This window comes from Anomalospiza imberbis, chromosome 9, assembly GCF_031753505.1.
Source record: "Anomalospiza imberbis isolate Cuckoo-Finch-1a 21T00152 chromosome 9, ASM3175350v1, whole genome shotgun sequence".
NCBI classification, from domain to species: Eukaryota; Metazoa; Chordata; class Aves; order Passeriformes; family Viduidae; genus Anomalospiza; species Anomalospiza imberbis.
The window spans coordinates 10,680,196-10,704,671 of NC_089689.1; the positions used below are offsets into that span (position 1 = coordinate 10,680,196).

General features: G+C 37.4%; 2 protein-coding genes across 7 annotated transcripts in view; both read left to right on the forward strand.

Moving 5' to 3' along the window:
* VAV3 (vav guanine nucleotide exchange factor 3) overlaps positions 1-12,835 on the forward strand; it is a 149,306-nt gene extending 136,471 nt beyond the window's left edge. For 2 of the 4 annotated variants that reach the window (XM_068199659.1, XM_068199662.1), the window contains 3 exons: positions 2,959-3,042; positions 8,464-8,615; positions 10,357-12,835. In XM_068199659.1, coding sequence (XP_068055760.1) covers positions 2,959-3,042; positions 8,464-8,615; positions 10,357-10,398 — 278 coding nt within the window. In that variant the 3' untranslated portion in view covers positions 10,399-12,835. The remainder of the gene's footprint in view (positions 1-2,958; positions 3,043-8,463; positions 8,616-10,356) is intronic. The other 2 variants (XM_068199661.1, XM_068199660.1) reach the window with 1 other exon arrangement.
* Positions 12,836-21,253: 8,418 nt separating this feature from the next.
* LOC137479290 (potassium/sodium hyperpolarization-activated cyclic nucleotide-gated channel 2-like) overlaps positions 21,254-24,476 on the forward strand; it is a 278,557-nt gene continuing 275,334 nt past the window's right edge. Inside the window, exon 1 of one of the 3 annotated variants that reach the window (XR_011002129.1) lies at positions 21,254-21,468. The gene's annotated coding sequence lies outside the window, so the exon portion shown is untranslated. The remainder of the gene's footprint in view (positions 21,469-24,476) is intronic. The other 2 variants (XR_011002132.1, XR_011002127.1) reach the window with 2 other exon arrangements.

The window sequence follows — 24,476 nt, forward strand, 5'->3', positions numbered from 1 at the left end:
AATTTAAAGAAGGATTTGGGTTTAACGCAGTATTTTACTCTATACTATTCACATATCTGGATATTTTAATGAAGCCATCTTTTGAAAAGACATCAGCTTTTTTTTCAAAACAGCAGATCTTTGGGATATATAGCTGACAGAATAAATGGGAAAAGTATTTTGAAAAACATTAGTTGAACCACTGCAGACTTTGACAGAGTTTTATCATTTTCTGCTGCCAAGGTCTTTGAGCTGCTGTGAAATTGGATGGCAATACTGAATTGACTTTACTTCCCAGAAAAGAGTGAGAAAGACATATGTTAATTTTTTTTGGTATTTATTATGTTTTCATTTAGCCATATAGAAAAAGAAAAACAATTGGTATTTGATTTAACTTGCAATTTCTAATATGAATCATAATGTCACCTTGTAACTTCTTAAATTTTCAGGGTATTTGATTCTTGCTTCAGCATCTACTTGATTTTTAGAATAATTTTTTAGAATAAAAATCTCTTAGTGGTATAGTTATTTTGCCTTTCCAGTTTTTGGTTTCCCACTTGGGTTAGAACTTCACTTTTCATTCTCCTTATTTTGCAGAAGTCACCTGTGTTGTTCTCATATTCATACACTTATTTTAATGTGGTTGTAAAAGCTGTCAGATATTTACTTCTGTCAATATAGAACTTCAAGTTAATTGGGAAGATTTTTTGGGAAATGGTATATTCTTTCTTCTTAGTTTTTCAGTCTTAGGCTTTTCTAGACACACACAGTATGATCAAGTTTTGTTTTGCTGCACAGAAAAATACTAATTCTTACATTAGATTACAGGAATGATAAACCAGTTAATGAAATAAAGGCAAAAAGGGAAGAAAAGTGGACATTACTCTGTGGAGTAGAATAATGGCACTTTATTCTGATTTGCTGTTGCAGAGCACAGTCATATCGAGAAATTTGAATCTTTATGAAATTTAGATTTTAAAGTAACCGAAATCATGAAGTCAAGTCCTACCTGAGTGATATTTTTCTGTCAGTTAACTAGCACTAGGTATATTAACTAGTTATGACATCCTACTTATGCTTAATGCATTAACTACCTACTAATGCTTAATGCACTAACTGTGTAAAGGTATCTGTTAGTAAAGTAAAACAAAGCAAGTATCATCCCAGCCCTTAGGGAATCAAAAGAATTCAGCCTTTCTGCTTAGAAGCCAACATCAACACCCTGTCAACAAAACAGATCAGTTATCTGTAGAAATCTAGTGTGTTTTCCTTGCCCACATAGGTTTACTTGTCCAGAATTTGACACATAAAACTAAACCTCCAGCTGTATTGGAGAGAACAATTGGGGTAAAGTCTGCTCACTGAAGGACCAGCCATCCCCTATACAGCACCTAGCCTGGGTGTGTTCCTGTGGGCTGCTGTTCCACTCTGCCATTGTGCTTCTGGAGAAATAAAGGCAGGTGTTTGCCTCTAAGACTAGGCACTGCTTTTGAGTCAAGTGGCCCTCTTGGTTTGTGTAGCATGATTCCCCACAGAGCTGTTACTTGGGGTTACTGTCTTGAGTATAAAGGAGCCCCTCATGCATCCCAGATAGTCCATTCAGTGTTAGAGGTGGAGAAAGCATCATCATTGGGAAGGATCAGAAGGGAGTTTCCAGGTGTAAGAGGCCCTGGAGCATGGTTTTCTTGTCCTATGAGACACTAACCTAAATGCTGTTGGTTTGTCTTGTGGGATTTTTTAAAAATTTCTAAACCCAGTGTTTATCAGTGTTAAAATACAGTATCACTTCTGTTTATTTTTTTAATGCTTGTAGTTCCTTTGTCACAAATGTATCTATTGTCATGTAGGTAAGATGCAGAAAACTGTACCATTTACCTCCACCATGGATTCTTGCATAAAATCGTTCTAGTCATCATTCCTGCCAGTACCATTTTGAGGCAAAATTATTGTGTTTCATGTGTAGTCAGAAGAATAAATTCAGAGAAGTAGCTCTAAGTGATAAATATAACCCTGCTACTTTTTGAAGGAAAATTCTTGTTCAGTAATTACAGATATTATTAGCTATAATTTAGAGGCTGCATTATCATTTATCCAGTTGAGATGGATGTACTTTTCCAAATCACAGCTGGGAGCAAAGATCCTTACTTCATTAGACATGCACACTATATATTTTTATTGCCTCTTCAGAAGAGGGACAAAATGTGAGAACAGGTCAATAAACTGTAGTTTCAGTTGAAGCAATTCTAGTTAATTTAATCTAATTTTTGCATTTAAAAGTATATTGCCACTAGTTTTGTTGACAACAGAGCAAGATCACCCATGGCTTTCACCCAGGGAAGCTGCTGTAGGGGCTTAGGATGATGTGCTGGTTCTGCCTAAGCCAAGCTTGTTTTGCTTGCTCAAGGGGCTTTTTGCAAGTCAGGGAAACTACAAATATGAGCAGTACTGTTTGGGCCTTAGAGGATGTAGCTTAGCTGTGGAATTCCTATTGATGTTAATGATTTACAGGGCAGAATGCATACTTCTTTTCCATGCCGTAGTTTGGAGTTGACTCCAGGTCAACTTAGACTATATCCTAATTAGGGGCATTGATTAGTGTTGCTGGGCTTAAGAGGATTTATGTATGCATGAGTTCCTGCTTTTGTAATGGTAAGAGGTGGGGCACACAAAGAATTAAAAAAAATTTTTGTTAAATATGAAAGTATTTGCAGGAGGCTGAAGTTACAATTTACTTCTCTGAAACCCCAAATGGGTGACTTCTTCCTACTTTACTCTTTGAAAAATGCAATTGTTAAAAATTAAATCATAGATCCAAATTTTCTAGTTATTACAGTCAATTTCCTTGCAGACATCCTTAGTAGGGAACCTTAGTTTCCTTATTATCAATGAATTATATAGTTAAAAAACTATTATTTAAATCTTATGCCAATATTTCAATGTTCTTTTGCTTTTCTCTTTTTCTCTTTTTTTCCCTCTAAGCCCCTTCTTTGTTCTGTGGGTTTTCTTTTGTAACTCCTCCAGACTACAGCTTTGTTCCCCCTTCCTCCACTCCTTTCTGGTCAGGTACTGCTTTACTGCTTTTATATTTCTTCTAAATTTGCTTCTGTTGTTTCTGTGTGTGCAGCAAGTGAGGGAAGGGACGAATCTAATACTTCAGCTCTTCTCTAACTCCAAAAATGGAGTTATTACTTGTTTTTCTTGGAATGTAACAAAAATAAAACTTAAACTTTTGAATTATTACTGCTTATTGCAGTAAGCAGTTTGAATAGGAGTTGCAAAGCTCAATAGTTGCAGCAGATTCAAGATCACTTGACTGTTAATTTGCTATGCAGTTGACATCTATGAGCTATATATTTTTAATGTATTTGTTCAAATGCACAAACATGGAAATCTCACTGCTTGTTGGTAAATAATACATTCGTCCCATCCCTGCAGCAAATGATACTGCAGTAGCATCTTAGAATACAGTAGTTTTTTTTTTTTTTTAGAGAATGCTTTCTTTAAATTCTGCATTAACATTGTTAATTAATTTTGCCCATCTGTTTTCTAAATTTGGTTTTCTTTATTTCCATTTAACCATCTCTGTCTTTAATAGATGCAATCATTTCAAACCAAGAGGCTGCATAAAAATTCTAAAAGTAGTACTACTGGTAGCCTCAGTCTGTGCATCAGTATGGGGATGACTTGCTCTGATCTCTAAGATCTGGTCTGCAAAGAGGTGAACTGCACCACTGGACAGTTTAAGAAGAATTTTGCCAGTAGAAAGGTGAAAGCCTTTGAGGAGCACATGGAAGGAGCTGCTGATGTGGAGAATGCAGCACTTGCTCATGTTACACTGGCCTGCCTTTGTGTACAGGAGTGGAGGACACTGCCTGGGGTGTGCAGAGCAGGACTGGGACTGGCTTTTGCTCTAGGGAAAGGAGGTGTCCAGCCCAAATGCAGATGGAGTCATCAAGATCTCTGGGCAGTATGTTTTACACCTGCCCCACAGAGGTGGTCCAGATTATTTAATGCTCTGAGAAGGATTCTTGGGGCTTTCCATAGTTTCCTGAGGGGAAAAGGACATAGGTGGCAGCTCAGTAGGAAAATGGTTACTGAGCTTACTTGTGCTGAGAGGATCTCTGGTGACCCCTCCCCTTGATTCACCCCAGGGATTTCAATCTCCATGTCTTTGGCTTCACTTGGAAGTGTTGCCTCTCAGTTGTTTCTTCCATTTCTATGCCCTTACATATAGATATTATAGATATTTTTGGGGCAGATACTTCCTTTCAGTAGTCACAACGATGACTGAGAATCCAATCTAGAAGGTGCCCTTCCAGTTGACATTTGCTTTTATGAAGGGACACATCTGTAGAAAGCCATTTTGGTGTAGCTGTTTGCCCTGTGGTTATGACGCTCAGCTGGACTCCCTGAAGCACTCACCTGATCTGAAACAACATGAAGGGGTTAAGTTTTAGCTCTTTGCTCAATGTAAAGATTGTGAGCTTTTGTCCTTTTGGGCAGGGATAGGAGAGGACATCTTGCATTCAACTGCCCAGTAGCTGACTGTAAATTCCATTCTTACTGAAACTGGTATCTGTTCCATGAGAATAAAATTGTGAAGTGGCCTACGGTGATAGAAGAGCAAACAAGACTCAGTTACTTTAACCCTATCACACATTCTCATATATTCCATAATGTGGTTTCAACAAATTATAATGAAGTTCCTTTTTTTTATATGAAAAACTGCTGTACCAGAAAATTCATTTATAACTATAATAACAGGTATCAGTTCAATGTCTTGCATATCCCAATATGCCAGTTTAAGTATTTTGTTACACAAGTACAAAATTTAAAGGAAAATATTGATCTGCAGTGCTTAATTAAGCATATCTACCCATTGTATTCTGAGTGCTAAGCTGCATTGCTTCATATGTTTATAATAAGCCTTCTTTTTAAAAATGGCCCAATAATTTGCCTACATTAAAAGATCAAATACTTATTTCATGATATTACAAGTATTTTTTTCAAAAGTATCTTCAGAGTTGGCTTAGTTCTGCTGATCTGGAAGCTGGTAACACAGGAGAATGTTAAGCTGACTGCTGAGCACTACTGAAGGTGCTGCTTGTGCCTGGATAAGAGCACTGGGGTTTGGTGAAACAGTAAATGTACAAGGCTTCAAGGAGCATGAAAACTAATACACAGGAGCAACCCTCAGGGCAGTGGCTGCAGATTTATGAGGAGGCCAGAGCACAAGGAGAGAGAAACAACTACTCTCAGCTTTAATAATACTACATTGACCTTCATGGAATTTAAGCATGTGAGCTAGACCAGCCTGCTGTGATCACAGGGAACCTCTGTTGTTTGCACCCCAGATGCATCATCAGTGGCTCAAACTAATATTAAAATTAATTTGCAGCACATCTATTTCACTCTTAATGTCCAACATGCTCCAGTGTAAATCAAAGCTGATTATAGTTCCTGTAGTCATCATTTTCTGTTTGCAGAAGGAAAGGCCGGATTAAGTAAAAGCATATTGTTCTCATTCACATATGCACTTTTTATTCACCTCCTTTGGATTTCTTACTCTATTTCCAATTAGTTCTGTGAGTATCTCCCTTCTGTTACACAAGGTTTATTTATTACTGCTTTTTGACAGCTTATTTACTTTTTTAACACTTTCTCTTTCCCTCCCCCCCCCCGTCCCTTTAATTTCTCATTTACGTTCATCCACCTGTTGGGCCCTTTCTTTCCATCAGCCTATGCTGTTAATCCCATTCTCTCTCTGTGTTCTTCCTGTAGCTATCCTCTTTTTGTCCTTCACTCAGTGTCCCTTCTCTTTCCCATCTGTCCAGGTGTCCTTTCCATGTGTTGTCTTCCCTCAAGCTTTATTTATCCTGGGACAGCACTAATTGGGAATTCAGGGCTGGTAGTCTCCATTCAAGATGTTTTTGTGATTGTGTCAGCAGAGAGATATGGTTAATATTTTTTTTTCAAAAATTAGCACTGTCATTTTCCTGTATTCCATCACTCATCTGGCTTCCTTTTATATATTTCCTATCAAGAGCTTCACTTTTATTTGAAAATATGGATCTTGGATTCTAAATTAATCTAAATTCTGCTACTTTCTGCCTCAAGACTTTTGAAGATATATGGTTTTGATTTCTCTTGCTTCTTTCTCCTTTTCCTCTCTGCTTTGTGACTTGAAAAAGAGTTAGAAGTCCTCCTTTCCCCCAGATGTGCTCCTCTTTCTTCTCTATCCTAATTTTCCTTACTATTTTCCATCTTTATTATTCCTCTATGCATTTATTCCCTTCTTAGTTATTTTCTTCCCCATTTTCCCAAATTTGTTCATCTTTGCTTCCTGTAATTTTTCCTTGCCCCTTTATCTTCTTTCTAGAATCTGAAATTATACCCTGCTCCCCAGAATCACTCCTTGCATCCTGCAATGCAAATCCATCAGTGATATTGCTGCACACCTGTGAATGCTTACTGACCCTCCAATCAATAACTGCTCTTCTTTTTTCTTTCTCCAAAACAATTGCTGCCCATGATGTCCTCTTTCCATGTAAAATTGATTACTGCAATGCTGATAAGGTATAGGACATTACATTCATGTCAGGATCTAAACAAGTAGCATCTGCATCTGACTGGCTAAGAGGGGGGAAAAAGCATGTTTGAGCTTTGATGTGCTTAATATATCACCTAGATTTTTGCAACATCAATATAAGCAATAAATTGAGAGGCTGATTCTCTGTTATATGGCATCTTTTATTTTAAATGCCTGATAAATGTACTCTACCCAAGCAGTCAGAAATGTTGGACTAAACATTAGTGATGTGATATAAACTGGACATTATACACTGGGCATTATGTGATATCAAAACTGTTTTTAGGCATTGTGTTTCTGTGATAGATCTAATATTTTAAATGTAGTATTCCTTGTTAGTTTAAAATCAATTGTTTTTATTTTCTATTTAAGCTCATAGTATTTGAAGATATTATGATTTTCAGATATTTAATGCTGTTATGTATCTATGATCTAGCGGAGTCAGAAGAAAATGAAACACAAGCATAACTTGTGTTTCATTTTCTTCTGACTCCACTGGATCATAGATACATAATACACTGTTATAATACATAATAAAGTGTTAGGGCTTCTCAGCTCATCTGCCGTGTTTTGGGCTCTTGTTTTAAATTAAAGGCAACTAGATATGCATTCATAGTATTACATTGTTGAGGGCACCACTAAACTAGAATCTTAAAGGCATTTCCTAATGAAGATTAGGCAATTCTAAGGAATGTGAAAGGGTTCTGAGGACAGACATGATTCTATGTACATTATATCAAGTCATCCATCATGATCATATGAATTCTTCTGAAATCTTTTCAAAGGAAGCTTGCTTGTGCTCCTGAACTCCTCTTACAGTGATTTACATAGGAAAACAGTGGCATTAATGGGAAAAAAAGCTGAAAGATGCCTTGGCCAAATAATCCAACTACAAAATGCCGTGGAGTAGTAGATGTTCTTTCTAAAATACTCAAGTCAAAGGTCTTTTATCTGTTAGGCCATTCCTACTTTCCTTTCATTGTCTTCACACTGGAGTCGTGGAGAATTTCTTTTACAAGTTTGGACATTCTACATCAGCGTTGGAAACAATTTCCTATAAAACTATTTGGAAAAAGGATGGCTTGTGAAGTGAGGCTTTTTGTACCTTTGCTTTTTAAAAATTCTTAACAGCTTTTTATTATTTAAAATGTCTGGGCTTTATATTGGCAAAATTCTTCTATATTGATGTACCTTAAAACTTTAAAGTGTTAATTTCACTGTACCTTAATTTTATAGAAAATTTCAATGGTGATTTACAGAACAAACTCCTGAAAAGAACAGATTTACATCAGTCAATATTAATGCAGATTGTGACAAATGATCTATGGAAATTTCCAGTAGAAAGTCTGTAACTTTTTGCTCATGCTGATGTTAGCTTCCAGTTTTAAGTGCATTAATATTTAACTTGGGAGTTGTTTTTTTGAAAGAACAGCACCTTATTCTGTTTGTTTTGCTTCATTAGAGGTCTAAAGTTAAATCAACTGTAAATCTAATAATTCTTTTGGAAAGAAATTAGTGACCTGTAAAATATGTTGATGCATATAACTGGCAGCAAGTTTTATTATGAAGCACAAGAATAAAATAATTGCAAATGTATTTAGCAGTCTCAGGGTGGGGAATATTTTATTTATGGCTCATCTAGTTAGATTTTTCAGGTAAAAATAAAGAGAACTATTCAAAAAATTACAAAAAAAAATCCCTTCAACTTTTACACCATTCACCAACATTTAAATATTCTTGATCTTTGTAGTGCAGATGGTTTGCATAAAATGAATGCCAGTGTATGTAGCAGTGTAGTTGAATCCTTATTTTTTATTTTACAGTATTTCTGTTTACAGTAGTTTGGTAGCCTTCATTTCACCAACCTTAATAAATCACCATCTGCTTCCTTTCAGTGCTGAGCCCGAAGGTGATTGGCATTGCCATAGCCAGGTATGACTTCTGTGCACGAGACATGCGAGAACTGTCCTTGCTGAAAGGGGACGTTGTCAAAATTTATACCAAGATGAGTGCCAATGGCTGGTGGAGAGGTGAAGTAAATGGAAGGGTAAGACTATTTTCTTTTCCTGTGTTTCTTTCTGCCTTCACTGAGAGTGATTTTGTTTAAAAAAAAAAGTGTGTTCCTACATTGTTTATTTAAATTCAAAAGATGGAACATGTTCTCATCTTTGTTTCATAGGAGCGAGGCAGAACTCTTGCCAGGAAGCTTTCCCAGCATCTAAATTATTGGTTATTTAATGTGACCTGCCAGGCTGAATATTTGGGCAAGGTTATATGGTTGGAAAGTAACCAGGATTAATAGCACTGCTACAGTTGACCTTTCTTGAACTGTTTTGCACCAGGGGTCAGGTTCCTGGTGCTGTGGAACTCTCTTTAGCGCTTTACCACAGAATGATTTCCTACATGTTTCTGCCAGAATACAATGCAATGGAATCAACCACCTTTTTATAGAAGGCTGCTGCTTTGATCTCGGTGAATGTGGCCCAGATGAAGTGACATATTTAGCAGGGATTTTTATGAACTCACTTTACACCCTGCTCTGAGACTTGGAAGTGAAGTTTCAGTTTTGACCTATAAAGGATTTACTGTTTCAATCTTAGTTTACTGCCTTATAATGCAGATTAGTCAGAAGCATTTGAGACTGCTGTTTCAATGTTTAAAGTGCTGAGATGCAGGGTCAAAGAATGTGAGGTGGAAGAATGTAAATTGTCTGGAAGCTGGAAATGATACTTGCAAGTGCAGTTGCAGTGAATGTCCAGACTTCCTGCTTTATGCAATTTGGAGAATCTTTTTTATTGTGTACATGAGCTTGGTTATGTTAAAGTTAAATGGTTAAATCTTATTAAATAGTCAATTAGACCAGAAGAAATAGGGAAGCAGAAGAAATACCCATTGTGCTATATACATTTTACATGAGAAGAAAGCTGAACAACTCATTGTAATGCAGCTGCCCACATTCTAACACATGCCCTGTTACATGCTAGCATTCCTTGGTTACTTTCATAGTCTGGACTTGACATTATAAACTCACCTCTGGAGATATTTTGGCAAGGTAGTCTAAAAATTTCTGCAGTCACTCCTTCTAGTCGCGCTCTAGGTTTGGTTTTGAGTTCTCTCGTGAATGTTAAATTGACTTTAGGAATAAAGAAGTCTGAAGAAACCTAAAGCAAATACATAAAATAAGAAATATATGATATTGCATCACTGTGCGTCTTACATAAACCTTATTTGGCACATCATTAATTTCAGAATGTAGATAACTCTGTAACTGTTGAAGTGTAGGACACTAGACTCTGCTGTCTAATTGTGTCATGTGTAATGCCTGTTTTGGTGGCAGGGGAATTCAACTCCATGCAAAGCAATCAAATCAGTGAATGTTTCCTTTATAAGAGGATTCCCTGGACCTGACTGGAGACAGTTAAAAGTTTAACTTCTCATTCAAAAAGTAGTAAAATTCAAAAAATGTCTTGCCTGTAATAAAACTGCTTTCACTCTTGGCATTTTTTAAACTTTTAGACTTCCAATCTGGGATAATGTGTTTTAGTTTTTTTGCGGGGAGGAAGTGATATAGAGGGTGTTGGTCTTTAAATTGTCCTATCTGCAAGTTATTCTTTTATTAAGGAATAAAAATATTTTTTTTTTACTCTGTGTCAGGTCAGCCAAGTTTATCTTTGTAATCTTTTTAATATGTTTACTGTCAGACCCATCCTTATTTTGCCTACCTCAGCCATTAAAAAAACCCCTTGTGCATCTCATGTATTATTCTGTTCTGCTTTTCCCCTTTTTAGGTGGGCTGGTTTCCATCAACTTATGTTGAAGAGGACGAATGAATTAAAAACTATCCTCTGCTGACCAGCAGTTTCAGGGATTGTAAAAATTTATATCTTCAATGTGTTATTGGTCTTGTTAAGTATGTAAACAGCAACATTTTTGCCTCTCTGAACCTTCCAGTCTTAATGTTGGGATTTATACAGAAGTTTGGGCTGACAGATTATTACCTTCCCCTGAGCTGTGCAAGAAACAAGCTGCCAGTTTGCCATCACTGGGGATCAGTACAAAGCCCAACCCTCACCTTCCCAGAAGAGCTCTGGAAAAGAAAATTTTGTTCCTTTTCATTTCACCCTGTACTACACCATGAGTACTAGCAATGGCTGAATATTTGACGTTTCTCTTCTAGCTAACATCTGTGATGGTACAAGGAGATGAAGGCTTATTATTTCTTATCATTGCATGCAGAAAACAGATTTCAATCATTCCAGTGGGCATAAAGTATAGTCAGTAGACCTGTCTTGAGACATCAAACTACTTTATTTATCAACTTACAAACCATTTTACACTCATAAAAACATTCTGAAGGAAACATGTAGTAAATATGAGTAGCATTCATGCATATGTAATTACTTAACTGGCTACTTTGAGGTCGTGCCTAGATCTTCTAACAATCTGTTTAAAGACATTCTAAAAAGGTGTAGAGATGTGGTATTGCTTTAAAAACATTCACAAAGTGGAATTGTGTGATCCTTTTATTGTCATCTCAAACCTTTTTATGTGAGGTTTTTTCATTTAAGCAGCTGACAATAAAAGTGCAACTGGGGGATAGTCATGACAAGATGAGTTGAAAGTTTTCAGCAATAACATCAAATAAATATTGCAGACCTATTCTGAAGCAGAAAATACTAATGCAAGATGATGTCATTTCTCAAGAACAAAAGTGTTTATCCTTACCTCTTGATTGATTTGGATGAGCTTTGATGCTTTCAACTTAGTACTGTCTTTTCCTAGCTATACAGGAGTTTCTATCACCTTTTGTGAATGCAATGGAACTTGCAAACTTCTTCCTGCCCTTTCCTTTCTTTTTGCCTGGATGTTAATGGCAGTTCAATGAAGGAGCTGTCTTGTTGCAGTCTTCTCAACATCCCCAAATGTGTCTCGGTTAGCCAGCATGAAAGATCAGGCCTTGTAAAGTGATGTCCACTGCTTGGTGAGGCAGCGTTTACTGTAATTATGAAGAGGTAGAAATGTACTTACAAGCTAAAATAAATATGGATGATGTCTTCAGATATGCAGTTCTAAATATTTAAGTAATGTCACTTGAAAACTTGAAGGAAAATCAAGCTCTTAAATGAAGTTAATTCATCCTGTCCCACGTCCTCTCTTTTGCTTTTTGCCTGTTCTCTTTTTCTGCTGGCATCTTAACTTTAGTGTGCACTGACACTGCACAGTTTAACCCTGCAGTGCTTTCCCAGTCTACAAGCAACATAATCTCCACTATTTGTCCACAGAGCAGAATCTCCTAGAAAATTTGGGTTTCTCTTTGGCTGCCCCCAGGATTCCTTGCTTCTTTCTGGCCTTTCCTGGCCATCAAGAAGAATCAAGCACAACACAGAGTTCACAAAATCCCCTTCATATATGCAACTGTCTTACCCAGCTGCCACACCTGGCAGGCAGTGCTATGTGACCAGGGGAAAGAGAGGAGCTTCTCGTTAGAAACTTGAGAGATTCAGCCTTGCAGATGAAATTCTGCCAATGCTCTAACTTTTCAAGGATTTACCTCAAAATTATGTAAACTGTGATTGTGTTGAGTACATTACTTGATGGAGTAATTGAGAGCATTTGTAAATATGTAGATTATGCATAAAAATTTTGTAAATGATGTGTACAGCAGTGTAGGCTAGAATATAGTCTCTGATCATATTTTGCCATGCAGTTTGATTGTCTGTTGTGAGCTTAATCCTACAATCCTTAAGTAGACAAAGATGATTCTTTCCCAGTTTTGCCTGCTTAAGGGGTATAGGAAAAGGCTCTAGGTCTGTGAAGTGTTTAGTGCTTTACTGCCATGGAGTTCTGAGAAGAGGCAGTTAAATTCAGTATGAGTTGAAAAATATATCAGTCATTTTCAGAAGCTTGGCTTTAGAATAATTTTGAGTATTCTCTCCATCCTCAACATGATGTAAAGCTTTTAAGCAATTCCTGAGTCCAGTAGTCATGCTTTGAGAAGAATGAAAGCCATAGGTAAACTTTACTTTTGTGGCGTAAATCTGCATATCATTGTCTGTGTTTAATGCCCTGTATTGATTGAGTTAATGCTGCATCTTAAACTATATTTTGAGTACCAAAGACTTCCTAAATATTCTGGAGCATCTCTTTCGTGTGCTGCTTTTGCCTGTATGGAGTTGTTTTATGTCATGCAATAATGGAGTTACAGTACTTTAATTTGTACTATTTTGTAAATATGTTAAATATAATAAACTGGTTAATTTTTTTTTTAATGATGTGTCCAAATGTGTAGTTTGCTACTGTGAAGGTTGTGCTTCATTTGTCTCACCACCTTCTCCTTGTGAGAAGTTGATAATGGTTTGTTTTGGTCTCCAAGATTTATATAATCCTTACGTAGTTGTAAAACTGAGTTATCAATGTAAGTGTAAGCTTTCCTTGAGAACTTTTTATTATCAGGATAATATGCCTTGTGCCACATCCAGGAAGGTGCTGAGGCTTTTGTTTTGTGAGTTTTTTTTTTAATTTATTATTATATTTTTAGCTATAGTGAATCAGTCATATACTATTGATTTTTGATGCTTATAGTTTTTTTTGTTTGAAAATAAGTGTGCCCAAAAAGTTGAATGTGTAACTTGTCACAGCAACATCTTTTCTCTTCCTTTTTTTTTTTTCTCTTTTGTATATGAGTTAAAATATAAATTCAGGCTGAATTGAGCTCAGGTCTGAAATTACAGTCTGTGTCTGATTTCATGGGCTGCTTGGAAACCTTTTTATGATGTAGCCCATTCATGTATTTTTTACAATGTTACATTCATTATTCATGTGTTTATAAGAATATTTCTGGACAGGTGAATTAACTCAGCAAGGACAGTGATGATTCAGTTGCAGTGGGTTTTTTTTTTTGTGTCCCTTTCATTTTTCAGTAAGAGATTTTCTTGTGGAACTGCCCTTCTAATAGATAATTATTAAACCTAATGAGGCATTTACACATCTCTGCAGATGTAAGGCATAATTTTCCTGTCACCCGTGAACATACCACATAACGAAGAGTCACACCTAATGTGGGATGCAAAAATGTGTCCCAATTAAATGCTCTTGTTAACAGTATCACACTTGGTCACGGACATTCTCTCCTTCCCCTTGTATGTGAGAAGAAATGTCCTCTGATGGGTGAGAAATTGAGAAAGCACTGTAATTACGGCATAAGAACCACTCGTGGCTGTGTTCTCAATAGTTTTTTTTTCCATTGCATGGCTTGGAAGCTTGAAAATCTCAGCTTGAAAAAATTCTATCTTGACAATGAAAATTATGCCAACCAGGAATCCTTTCCCCTTTGCCTCACAGGCAAGCCTGAGGTGCTCTGTGAAAAGAAGAAAAGGACAATTCTTGAGATTTTAGCCATTTATAAAGGTGAGACAGAGGTACATCTAGAAGGAGGTGGTGCTTGTTTATACAAAATACCCAGCTTCACACCCAGGTTTTGTTCTGTTGACTTTAATGTTCAGTTGAAAAAATATTTGTTGCTATTAATTCTTGTCTCCTTGCTGGAAACTGGGCTGCCAAGAGCCTTGCATTACTATTTTGTCTGACATTCAAGTTGTTCTCTTCAGAGCGCTGCTTATTTCATTTGAGTGGCAGAGGAAGCACTCCCTCCTCTCCATTTTATTGCTGAGCAGAGTATTATATGGCAAAGTATTATATGTATATATTATATGGCAGAATATTTCTTTGGTTAGCTTATGTCGTCTACTTTGTGTCCTCCAAACTTCTGTTCACTGGAGGGTCACGGCACAGTTAGAAACAGAGCAAGCCATGATGCAGTGCAATGCTGTCCAAGAGCTGAACCCTCAGTGAGTTGTCAGCGCTGTTTTTGCTGCAGATGTAAAATGTGAGGCTGAAAGAGCTGGGATGCTCTGTGTGTGTGTGTAATGCTCATTCCTGTCCCAGGCTGCTACAAGAAGCAGGAGCCAAGCAGTGAAACATGCTGTGGGATTTCAGCTCTTTCCTCCATGTTCATTCTGTGGAGGAGGGGTAGTTTTGGGTAATTAAGCTTCTTAAAGCTGTGAGATGAGATGTTAATCATATCCACTTTCTCACAAAATGCTGAAATGTATGATGCATATATAATTAGCAAAAAGAAATATAGAAAGGATTAAGCTTCAGAAATTGACTGTGAAAGGGTGATTCACTGCATTATCTCAGCAACTTCCTTTTGAAGAACAAAGAGCCATTTGTTTTTATAGCAAATGAAATTTGGGTTTCTAATTTAGTTTTATAATTCCTGATCTGCTGTAGTATATTCTGCCCATTCATTATGAGGATCTCTGCTGCTTACATGACTGTGAAGTTAGATTTTATTTAATAAGCCTCCTGGAATATTGAAGTTATTGGTGATTTTTTTTGGGTTCCAATTTTCTGTCTGATAAATCTGCTTCTTGGAAAATATGTGAGTTCATTATAAAAGTTGCAATCTGACCTCAAGTAAATTTACAGGTACAAAAAAAAGGCAGTTTCAGAGGTGGCTGTTTACCAAGGGTCATCAGGCTGGTTTGCTTCTTTCAGAGCTGATTTTTTTATATTGATAGTGTAATATGTGGCTTTGGGAAGGACAGAAATGGAGAAGACCAGAAAACAAGAAGTAAAAAGTTGATACCACACCATATCTGTTAAAAACAACCTGGTATGTGCTAACTTTTCTAAATGATATCCCAACATATTGTATGTCTCTTGATAGCATTGGATTTGAAACAGAAATTCTCTTTTGTCATCGTGTGGGAAAACATTTGCCAAAGTGGTCCTAATTAAGGACTTTAGCACTTGGTCTGGGTCTTAGCAGATAACTCTCTAAATCTGTTTTCAATTAGTTGTCTTTTTTTCCCAAAGCAATTGAAAGGTCTCCGCAAGGAGATGCAGTATTATTTCTAGGACTATAATTCTTACTTGTGCATAAGGCTAATGGAAATATGCATAACTGAAGAAACCTTTTCTCTGGTAGTTTTACAATTAATGTCCTTATGGCCTGTAGCTATTAATCATGTGCAGTGTGCCAGGAGACCCCCACCCTACTAAGTTACCTGGGTATGTACAAAGATCTTTTCTACTTCTTCTCCCTTCCCCATTACAAAGTTCAGCTGAGGTGTGGTACAAGTCCCACAAGTATTTACAGCATTTGAGTGGGGAGGAGAAAAACACAGGCAGATCATAAAAGCAGTCATGCCTGATTTTTGTTTTTGTAGCATTAATTTTTATTGTTTGGGAAAGGGCAGGATGGGACTTCTGTTAGCTTTTGTATCAACTGCTCTATTCCCAAGAACAATTCCAAGTAGAGGATGCAATGGCAGTTTGAGAGATTAATGGTTTTTGCAGTTGTGTTTTCATGTAAGCATGTGCATTGGATCAGGTAAAGATGGAATTAGATGATTAAGAGGCCAGCTGATCTCCAGATCGTTATGGTAGGAGATGGAAAATCAAACTGTAGAAATCTAAAGTCTAGGTTCAGCTTCTCAGTCTTTGCAATTTTTGATTCATGCTTTAGGGGAACATACCTTTTTTGTAAATTCTCCTGAATATGGGAATGCAGGTTTAGTCTTCCTGTTGCCAGAACTTGATTACATCTAGTCAAACTTATACAGTAAAACCAGATGCACAAAATCTTTTTAATATCTTCTGGGACATGCTAGTAAACATTTTATTTTATATATATCTACAGGTATCCAAAAGATTGTAAAGAAAGTACTTGATCACAATTTTTTTTTAAATCTTGCTACACTGAAGAGCCACATGGCTTTAGAAAAAGCAAGTTTCCAAAAGCAATGGTTCCCAGCCTGCACATTCTTCCCTTTTAAGTCACTGGTGGCCTCCGTGTGTCTCTAAGGAGTTAAGATGCCATGCTCAGGGATGTCCTTTTCAAATGTACCCTTCCCCCAAAAGAATTCTTGACAAATCCTGCTTGGTTGTGTCTAAAATAAATTTAAAATATTTTGAGGTAATATCATGCAAGCATGGGCGGTGAGTGGACGAGAGGATTGGATCACTCAGATACTGATAAACTGGTAGTTTAGGAAAAAGTAAGCAATTAAATATCCATCAAGTTTTATTTACAGTTGGGAAAAATTATCTGTACCAGTTAAGACTGGGCAACTTGTGGTTGAGCAGCAGTACTGCTGAAAAGAGTAAAAGTGAACCATGGACAGAACAGAAGTTGACAGGATTTTACTGTGAAGAAGGTAAATACTGTATTGATGCCTAGTAATGGGAACATAATCTATAAAATGGGAAGTCATAATTTAGTTAATTTTTGGTAAGGCTCCAGCTTAAGTTCTTTGTCCAGCTTTGGCCACTAAGCCCTGTACAGGATATGGGGAATAGGATACATTGAAAATACTCCTAAACAGACTTAACAAATGTGAAGAAGCTGGAATTGTCTGAATGGAAGTATAGAAAAGGCTAAGGGTGGTGTGGCAATAGCATCCAAATAACTAAAAGGTTTTACATCATTTAAGAGCCTGAACTCTTCATTCCTAGTTAGTTCAGTAAGAGAAAACACACCTTGAACTGAACAAAGGAGACTCAGTTTTTAGGAAAGTTTTCTGAATAACAAGCTACATAGACACAAAATTATCTGGGCAAGTTGTGTTATCGCCAGCCTGGAGGTGTTTCAGATGTGGTTAGCTAAATGTCTGTCAGGGATAGTTTATGTGGAGTTACAGATGCCTGAGATACACATCACTTGTTCTTTGGAGCTCCTGCTGTACTTGCTTCCTGTATCTACGTTTGAGCTCTGCAGGGCTTCAGTTGGTTGCTGGTGTTTACCAAAATCTCATGGAAATTTTATACCAATGTGTAGAGGAAAAGGTAAATGAAAAGTAATAAGGTGAACATCCATAGCAGGTTGCTAAATATGCAGAGTTTGAATGTTTATGAATTGAAGCAGTTTCTTCAGGAGATGCAATTGGCTCATATTTACCTCATAGTGTAAGAAATGTTGTAAAACCAGAGTCTTTAAGACTTCCTTCACAGTGGGAGGCATGAGCTAAAGAGCAATATTGCAGTTCGCAGGTTTATTTTTGATAGAACATACTGTTGCTGCAACATATGTAGGTTTGTAAAATCAAAACTTTTCTTAAATATGTATTGATTTTAGGATAAGTTAACAAGAAAGGCAGCTAAGGTACCACGTCTTTCCACTTGGTTCTGAATTTAAAGAATATGGCAAATGTGAGAAAGAAATGACTGCTTCAAGTCTTCTTCCCTTAGATCATCAAAGACTACATTTTTGTAAAACAATACCAGTTCATTTAGTTCTCAAGCAGAATTTGCAAAAGTAGTGTCGTATTAAAATTTGTCTCTAAAACAGAGTAGAAAACAAGCCATCAGCTTGACTGTACTCTTTTTTGAAGTCAAATTGTTGAATACTAGTGCTAAGATTAATTCTACTTGGTGTCTAAAAGCACCCTTTTCTTGTTTGACCTTTTCTAGATAAATAACAGTGTTAGCTCTTGGCGTGGCATCCTTTTTCTCTGTTCTAAATGTGTATAAGGAGATGCAGTGACTTGTCTTATGTGCAGCTGAATTTAGTCTCAGTTTTTGGATTGTCATGAGTATTTTTTAGGTAACAGTAAAATAAATTAACAAACTGTAGTCTAAATGTAATGCATCTAATAAAATCTAGCTATTTTCTCTTTCTGGCTCTTCATAATGAATGCACTGTGAAGAGAAGTTTTATTTGAATGTCACTGTATGAGCAGTTCTAATTACTAATAGAATTCATCAAACAATCTAGTACTGTAGTGACATTAAGTAATAATTAATGAACTGTGTAATATGTGGGTGCATGAAGTGACAATGATTAACCTGTGGCCTAATAGGATGTGCTTGGAAAACAAGTGGCATATGAGATGACACTTTGTTCTTTCCTGTGTCATTGGAGTTTGGCCTGTCTCCACTCACAAAATGAACCTGGATTCAAAATCAAGAACCTGTTGATGTGGCTGGTGTTTGAAGCATGTACATGTTTCACTACACTTCAGCCTGGGTGTGACATGGCTGCTTATTTTGGAGCTGATATTAATTGGTCCTTGTGTGGCTTCACCTTACCTTCAAAGAGTTGGCAAAATATCTCTTTGCTCTACTGATATATTAATGCTTAAATAAATTGTAAAATCTGTGTTATCTAGACACTGAAGTTACAGCTATATCTGTGTGATATGAAGATGTGACTAATGCATTCAACTGTGCACACAGTATATTCTTTAGCCAGTGTTGAAAATCTTGATGCTTCTAGGAGAAGAAATTGGTGGGAAAAATCAATTATTTCATTGGTACAGCCACTATACTTACAAAGAACATACAGGTTTTTCCATTTTCCAGATAAACAGTTTTCTTTCCAGTGATTGCTGTTTCTGGCAAATCCTTTGTCTTTTATTCTCATTTGTGGCTTCTTCTCTGCCTCTGTAGTGTTTCCGTGGTTCCTTACGCTCTTTTGTATCCTTTGTTCCTCCCCCTCTTGTCTGATGACATCAACAAAAGAAGACTTCAGTCAATTTCTCATCCCTGTTTTAGGAAGCAGTATCAAGAGGCCTTTTCCAGCATATTAAGTTTTCATAAAGAGCACCTTGCCTTGGGCAGTGGTTTCTTATTATACTTACCAGTGCAAGAAACATGTAACTTTTATTTCCCCACATGTGAAAAATGCTTAGTAGGGCATTAACTTCAACTTGTTGAAGTGTACATAATAGAGCAGCTTTCAGAACACTTCCCAGCACAGTAACAATCATGGGGTGCATATATAAATAAAAGAAACCCTATTGTAGTAGGAAATTCAATGGCAAAACACACACTTAACGTATAATCAGTGTTTGCTCTGGGTTTTTGAAAGTGGGCATTTCTAGTATATATTGTACTTTCCACTTCTTTTCAAAAATACCAATGTTTTATATTGCATGCCCAAATAGAATCATGTCACTTACCATGTCACCTACTCATTGGTGGCTTTTTCTTTATGGAAGGGTTTATAGGATATTCTGGGTGTGGCTTCTCATGAGGCAGGGAGGAAATTTGTTGTAAGAGAGAACTGAACACAAATTTTAAGAACAGTCTGTTAAGTAATGGAACATTACAGAGTTTTTATATTATTTCAGAATAGTTTATACTGTTCTTGTAATTAAATGATCCATTGTGATCATGCAAGAAAGTAGTTTGTTATAAGAAAATGAAAATTGTAAACTCAAATGCCCTTTGAATGTTTGTGGTTATTTCCAAGATCAGAATTCACTATTACACTTCCTGGAGTGTAGTTGGAGTCATGTTATATTTTCTTCTAAGCTTTTGAAATGAAAAAAATGTGTGAAGCAGAGACCATGGAGGATATAGACTATAGCCAGCAACCTCAGAAAAAGCTCAAGCTTGACTGGCACTGATCTCCAGTGCATAGAGAGGAACGTCAGTGTCCCTGTATCACATACATGAAAGCTGAGGTTAAAGACATAACCCCAGAGATGCACAGACTACAACCTCAGGTACTGCAGTGGGAGGTAAGCATTGCTAACTCAGCCTAAAACCTACAGGAATCCTACAGTGTCAGAAGTAAAGCACGCCAAAATTCAAGATCTATTGCTTTTACCTGGTTGTAGTTGTCTATCCAAGGAAATGCTCTGAGAACAATTTTTGTATGCTGGATACATGGTGTTTTTTTACAAAACTCTTTAGGATGAAGAATCTGCTGAAAAAAGTTTCAGATGCATTACTGGGGACTGCTACCTCCCTGTTTGTTATTATTTGTTTTGGGTTTCTGACTCCAACAGTAAACACAGAACAAATCCAAGTATTTTCACTTTTGTTGGATTCAGTTACAATTTACCCAAAGGGCAAGAGAGACCTGTTAGTTGAAATGATGCTACTTTGTTTCTCTGTTCTTGAATTATTAAGACTGAGAAATTAACAACATTCTTATTAGGCACGATAGTATTACTAATTTTAAAAAGCAACACTCCATCTACAGTCTTTCATAATATAAATGATGGTCAACAACTGTCCTATGTGTAACAAAGTCAGAAGGTTTCAATTAAGCTTGCACCTGAGTCCAAACATACTAAAATGTTAAATCTGCAGTTACCAGTCCTAAAGAGCGGATAGGCCTGTTTGTAGAAATGTAAAGCACTAACTAGGTGAACAGTTAGAAACTGGACTGTTGCAGTCTACAGGTGCCCAGGCAATTTGTTGACTTGAAGAGAGCCTGGGAGACCTGATACTGCTGTTAGGGGAGTGTCAGACAAAGCTGTATCTGCTTTAGGCACACTAAATATTGCTGGGAAGTTGGAATTGATGGGTATTGCAGACATGGTCAACAAGGATTCTGAGATGTTCTCTTAAAATCCCATAGAGAAAAAGTTGTAAACTCTCCAGAGTAAGGGTTGTGACAAAGATTTCACTTTTGCTGTTTCCTTGCTCTCTAGCATGGTCAGAAATGGTCAAGGACAGACTCTTTCGGTGGAGAAAACTTTTTACCCATGAGTTCTCCCTGGAGTGCCTTGGACAAATGAGTGCTCACTGGTTAGTAGTTAGATAAGTGCTTTCCTGTTTTTTAGAATTTTTCATGTACCTAAGAATTTCTAGTAGGTATAGGCAGACACACAGTTTGTGGTGATTGGGAGTGGGGCTGAGGCTGAGCCTCATCCCCAGTGGGCACAGCTGTGAGAAGCAGGTGAGCAGCACTGACAGCAATGAGCCATGGAGTGCCCAGGTGCACTGAGCAACCACCAAAGGGAACAGAGGGCACACAGGTGCAACGTGTGAACATGAGGGGATAAAAGGCTGGGCTAAAGAACGAGAAGGGCAGAGCTTGCAGCCTTCTGGAGTGGTTTGGTGTTACTCTGTATGGGCAAAGCCTGAAGCCTTCTGATGAGGTAAGGTTTTACTCTGTGTGGGGTGAAGCTTTCTGAAGTTGTATGGTGACACTCTGTATATGGTGGCCATCTCAACTGTGACAGATCCAGTGACAGGTACATAGAGAGGATAACACAGAAGAAATTGCCTGAATGGTAAGTGATCATGTTTATCAAACTTCTTTTATTTTCCTCTTATTTTCCTTTCCCTCATCTTCCTCTTAGGAGCTGTTGAAAAGCTTGACATCTTTTGTGTTATTTATATTGTCAGACTTGTAAAGTTTCTTACCTGACAAGGAACGTGGCTCAGTGCTTGCTGTGTGAGCTGCTGCTGTGTTTAGCTTACTTGCTCTGAGGCATGTGGTGTTACACTGGCGTCTCTGCCTGTTTACAGACAGTGTTCACAGTAACTAGGAATCCCTTGTAAACAGTCAGTACTTCTCCCTGCTATTGCATGCAGATCAATAGTCTTTTTGCAGCTGAGCAGATCATGTAATTTCTAATATAACCAAACAGGCAGCAGCATGAAGATGATATTGCCTAAAAACAGGTGGTAGAACAAAACAAATGGTTTTATTGATTCTCCTAAGTTTAATTAAATTTTCAAAACATTTCCACCCCGTCACTTTTGTTGGCCTTATGAATTGTTGGTACAGTATAGGTGTAGTTTTCTAATTAGTTTCTGGTACTTTAAGAACAAAAAACATCAGACAAAAGGATATATTCTGCAGTGTTTATACATGGGAAGACTAGACGGTTGTACTGAAAAGATTACTATCCCAAAGTCTTTTTCTCTTTTAGAGTCTCAGTCTGCATAACAGTGTTGGAAATAGATTAATTTAGAGATTTTGAGAGTTCTGTTGCTGAAGAAAAGCATTTTATTTGTGAGGGGTGGGTAAGGGCTGTGTGTGTGCAAGAACAATCTCTGTGAGTATGAGTGATGAAGCACTGGGTCTGAATGCTGGAGTATTTTGGAGGCTGTGTAGAATACAAAGGGATATTTTAAATGAATTTTTAGGAAACACCAAAGTTCCCAACCATTGCAGAACAGGTAACAGTTGATCAGTAAGGTGATGCTTACGTCAGTGGGTTTTGAAGAGCTACTCTGATGATACTTCCATCATCCATTTGACCCACAGCTGGCACAAGGCTCTTCTCATTTGTTTGGCTGTTGTAGGAAGAGCAATCCTAGTCTGGATTACCCTGTACTGCAGATAGGTGGGGAAAGTCCACTCATAATTTGAATCCATTTTTACTCAAGGGGAGGCAAGGGCTGCAACTGGTGCATTTGAATGCAGGAAATCGGACTACTCTCAAAAATGTGTGCTGGAAGATGTTTAATTCCATTATTTTGTTATGCTTGGTGCAGTCCTATACAGACAAGATTCAGGGGAAGCTTTTGATCAGTATTCTAATCATAGCTGTGGTGGAAAAACTGCTACCTGGAGATTGCTGCTAGGACTGAGGAGAGGATAGATCAGTTCGGGGGCACTCTGCAGGGTACAGCCTAAAACTTGTACTAGAAGGAGAGACGTTTTAAAAGAATGACACATAATTCTATCACGCAAGATCCCTGTAGGAAATACAAGTCAAGTGCACCAATAAATGGAAGAGGAAAATGCCACAGAAGGCAGTAAATCAAAATGTAATTGATTGGAATATTTAGAGAGCCTAATTTCAATTACTGAAAGTGAGACAATGGCATACTGCAAAAATCTGAGGTTTGGAGGGAGAGACTTGCAGCACTTAATGTTCAGCCCTCTTCTTTACTTCCCAGAAAAGGTGTGCTGGGGGAGCTCAGCAGCTGAACCTGAGGGACATGGCCTTATTGCTCATTTTGGAACAGAGTACAGAGCTTCAGCCTTTTCAATAGTTTGACAGTTTAAAACTGAGGAATTGGGCCATTAAGCACGAGATGTGGTGAGAATGGAAACAGCCTAGGAGCTCGGCTGTTCTCTGGTTAGCAGTGAAGCTCTTAGTCACTGAGTCTCAGAGTGCTGTAACTACCATTTCCATTTGCTTTGTGGCTTGTACTGTACTGAATCCTTATTAGAACTAAGGCTCTGCCGGTCAAACTACTGGTAATTCCAGTGACGTTATACACTTCCATCATCTCTCCTACATTTTTCACTAATAATTTCGTGTCTGATTTCAGTTATATTTTACCATTTTCAATTGAAATGGCAATTATTCGTTGTCAGAACCCAGCCATTACTCTTGTCAAAAAGACATATGATGCATTAGCTTAAGGGCAATTGGCACCACTACAGAGGTGACATTCAGTTACATAGGATGGGCAGGTTCTACATATATCTTCCTCAAGCGGTCAGGGTTTGCATGCCCTGCAGTTTGCACTCTTTGGGAGTGCTGCCCAACTAATTGTGCAAAACCAAATTTCAGTTTGGCTTTGAGACCACTTTGCTGTAATTAACATCTGCTCTCTCCTAGTTTCATTGAAGTCTCTTTATGTTTGTGTTTTATAACTCACTGAAACAAGATTGCTGAAGGGGGTGGAAGGGGAAGCACTTTGTTGCCATGTAGGCTCCCTAAGTATTTGTGATGACAAAAGCTTTCTGATTACTGGGAGGCAGGGATCAAATGATATTTTCTTGTACTAGTTCAGTTAAGATACCCTTTGCTTTTCTAGATCCTGCTATCCTTCCTACTGAGGTTATGCTTGCTTTCACTCACTACCTCTCGAGAGAGATTTGGAACATGATAAAACATCCTTTGTTTTATTTCATTGCCACTGGACTTGTGGGACAGATTTTAGATGCATTCAGGAATTCCACGTAATTTCTGCATCTTTGGAGCTTTAAAAATCCAGTTGCAATGATGCAGCTGAAAGAGGCCCTTGTGTTTTCTCTCTTAAAACAGGAAGAGTGGGAGTTATAGTCAGCTGTGCATGAAGGTAGGGGAAGAAGCTACTGGGATGGTATGATGCAGAGGGATTTTATTTTATTTTTCAGTGATGAAAAAAATTCTCACCACAAAGATTTTTTATTTAATATTGAAGTATGCACTGTTCC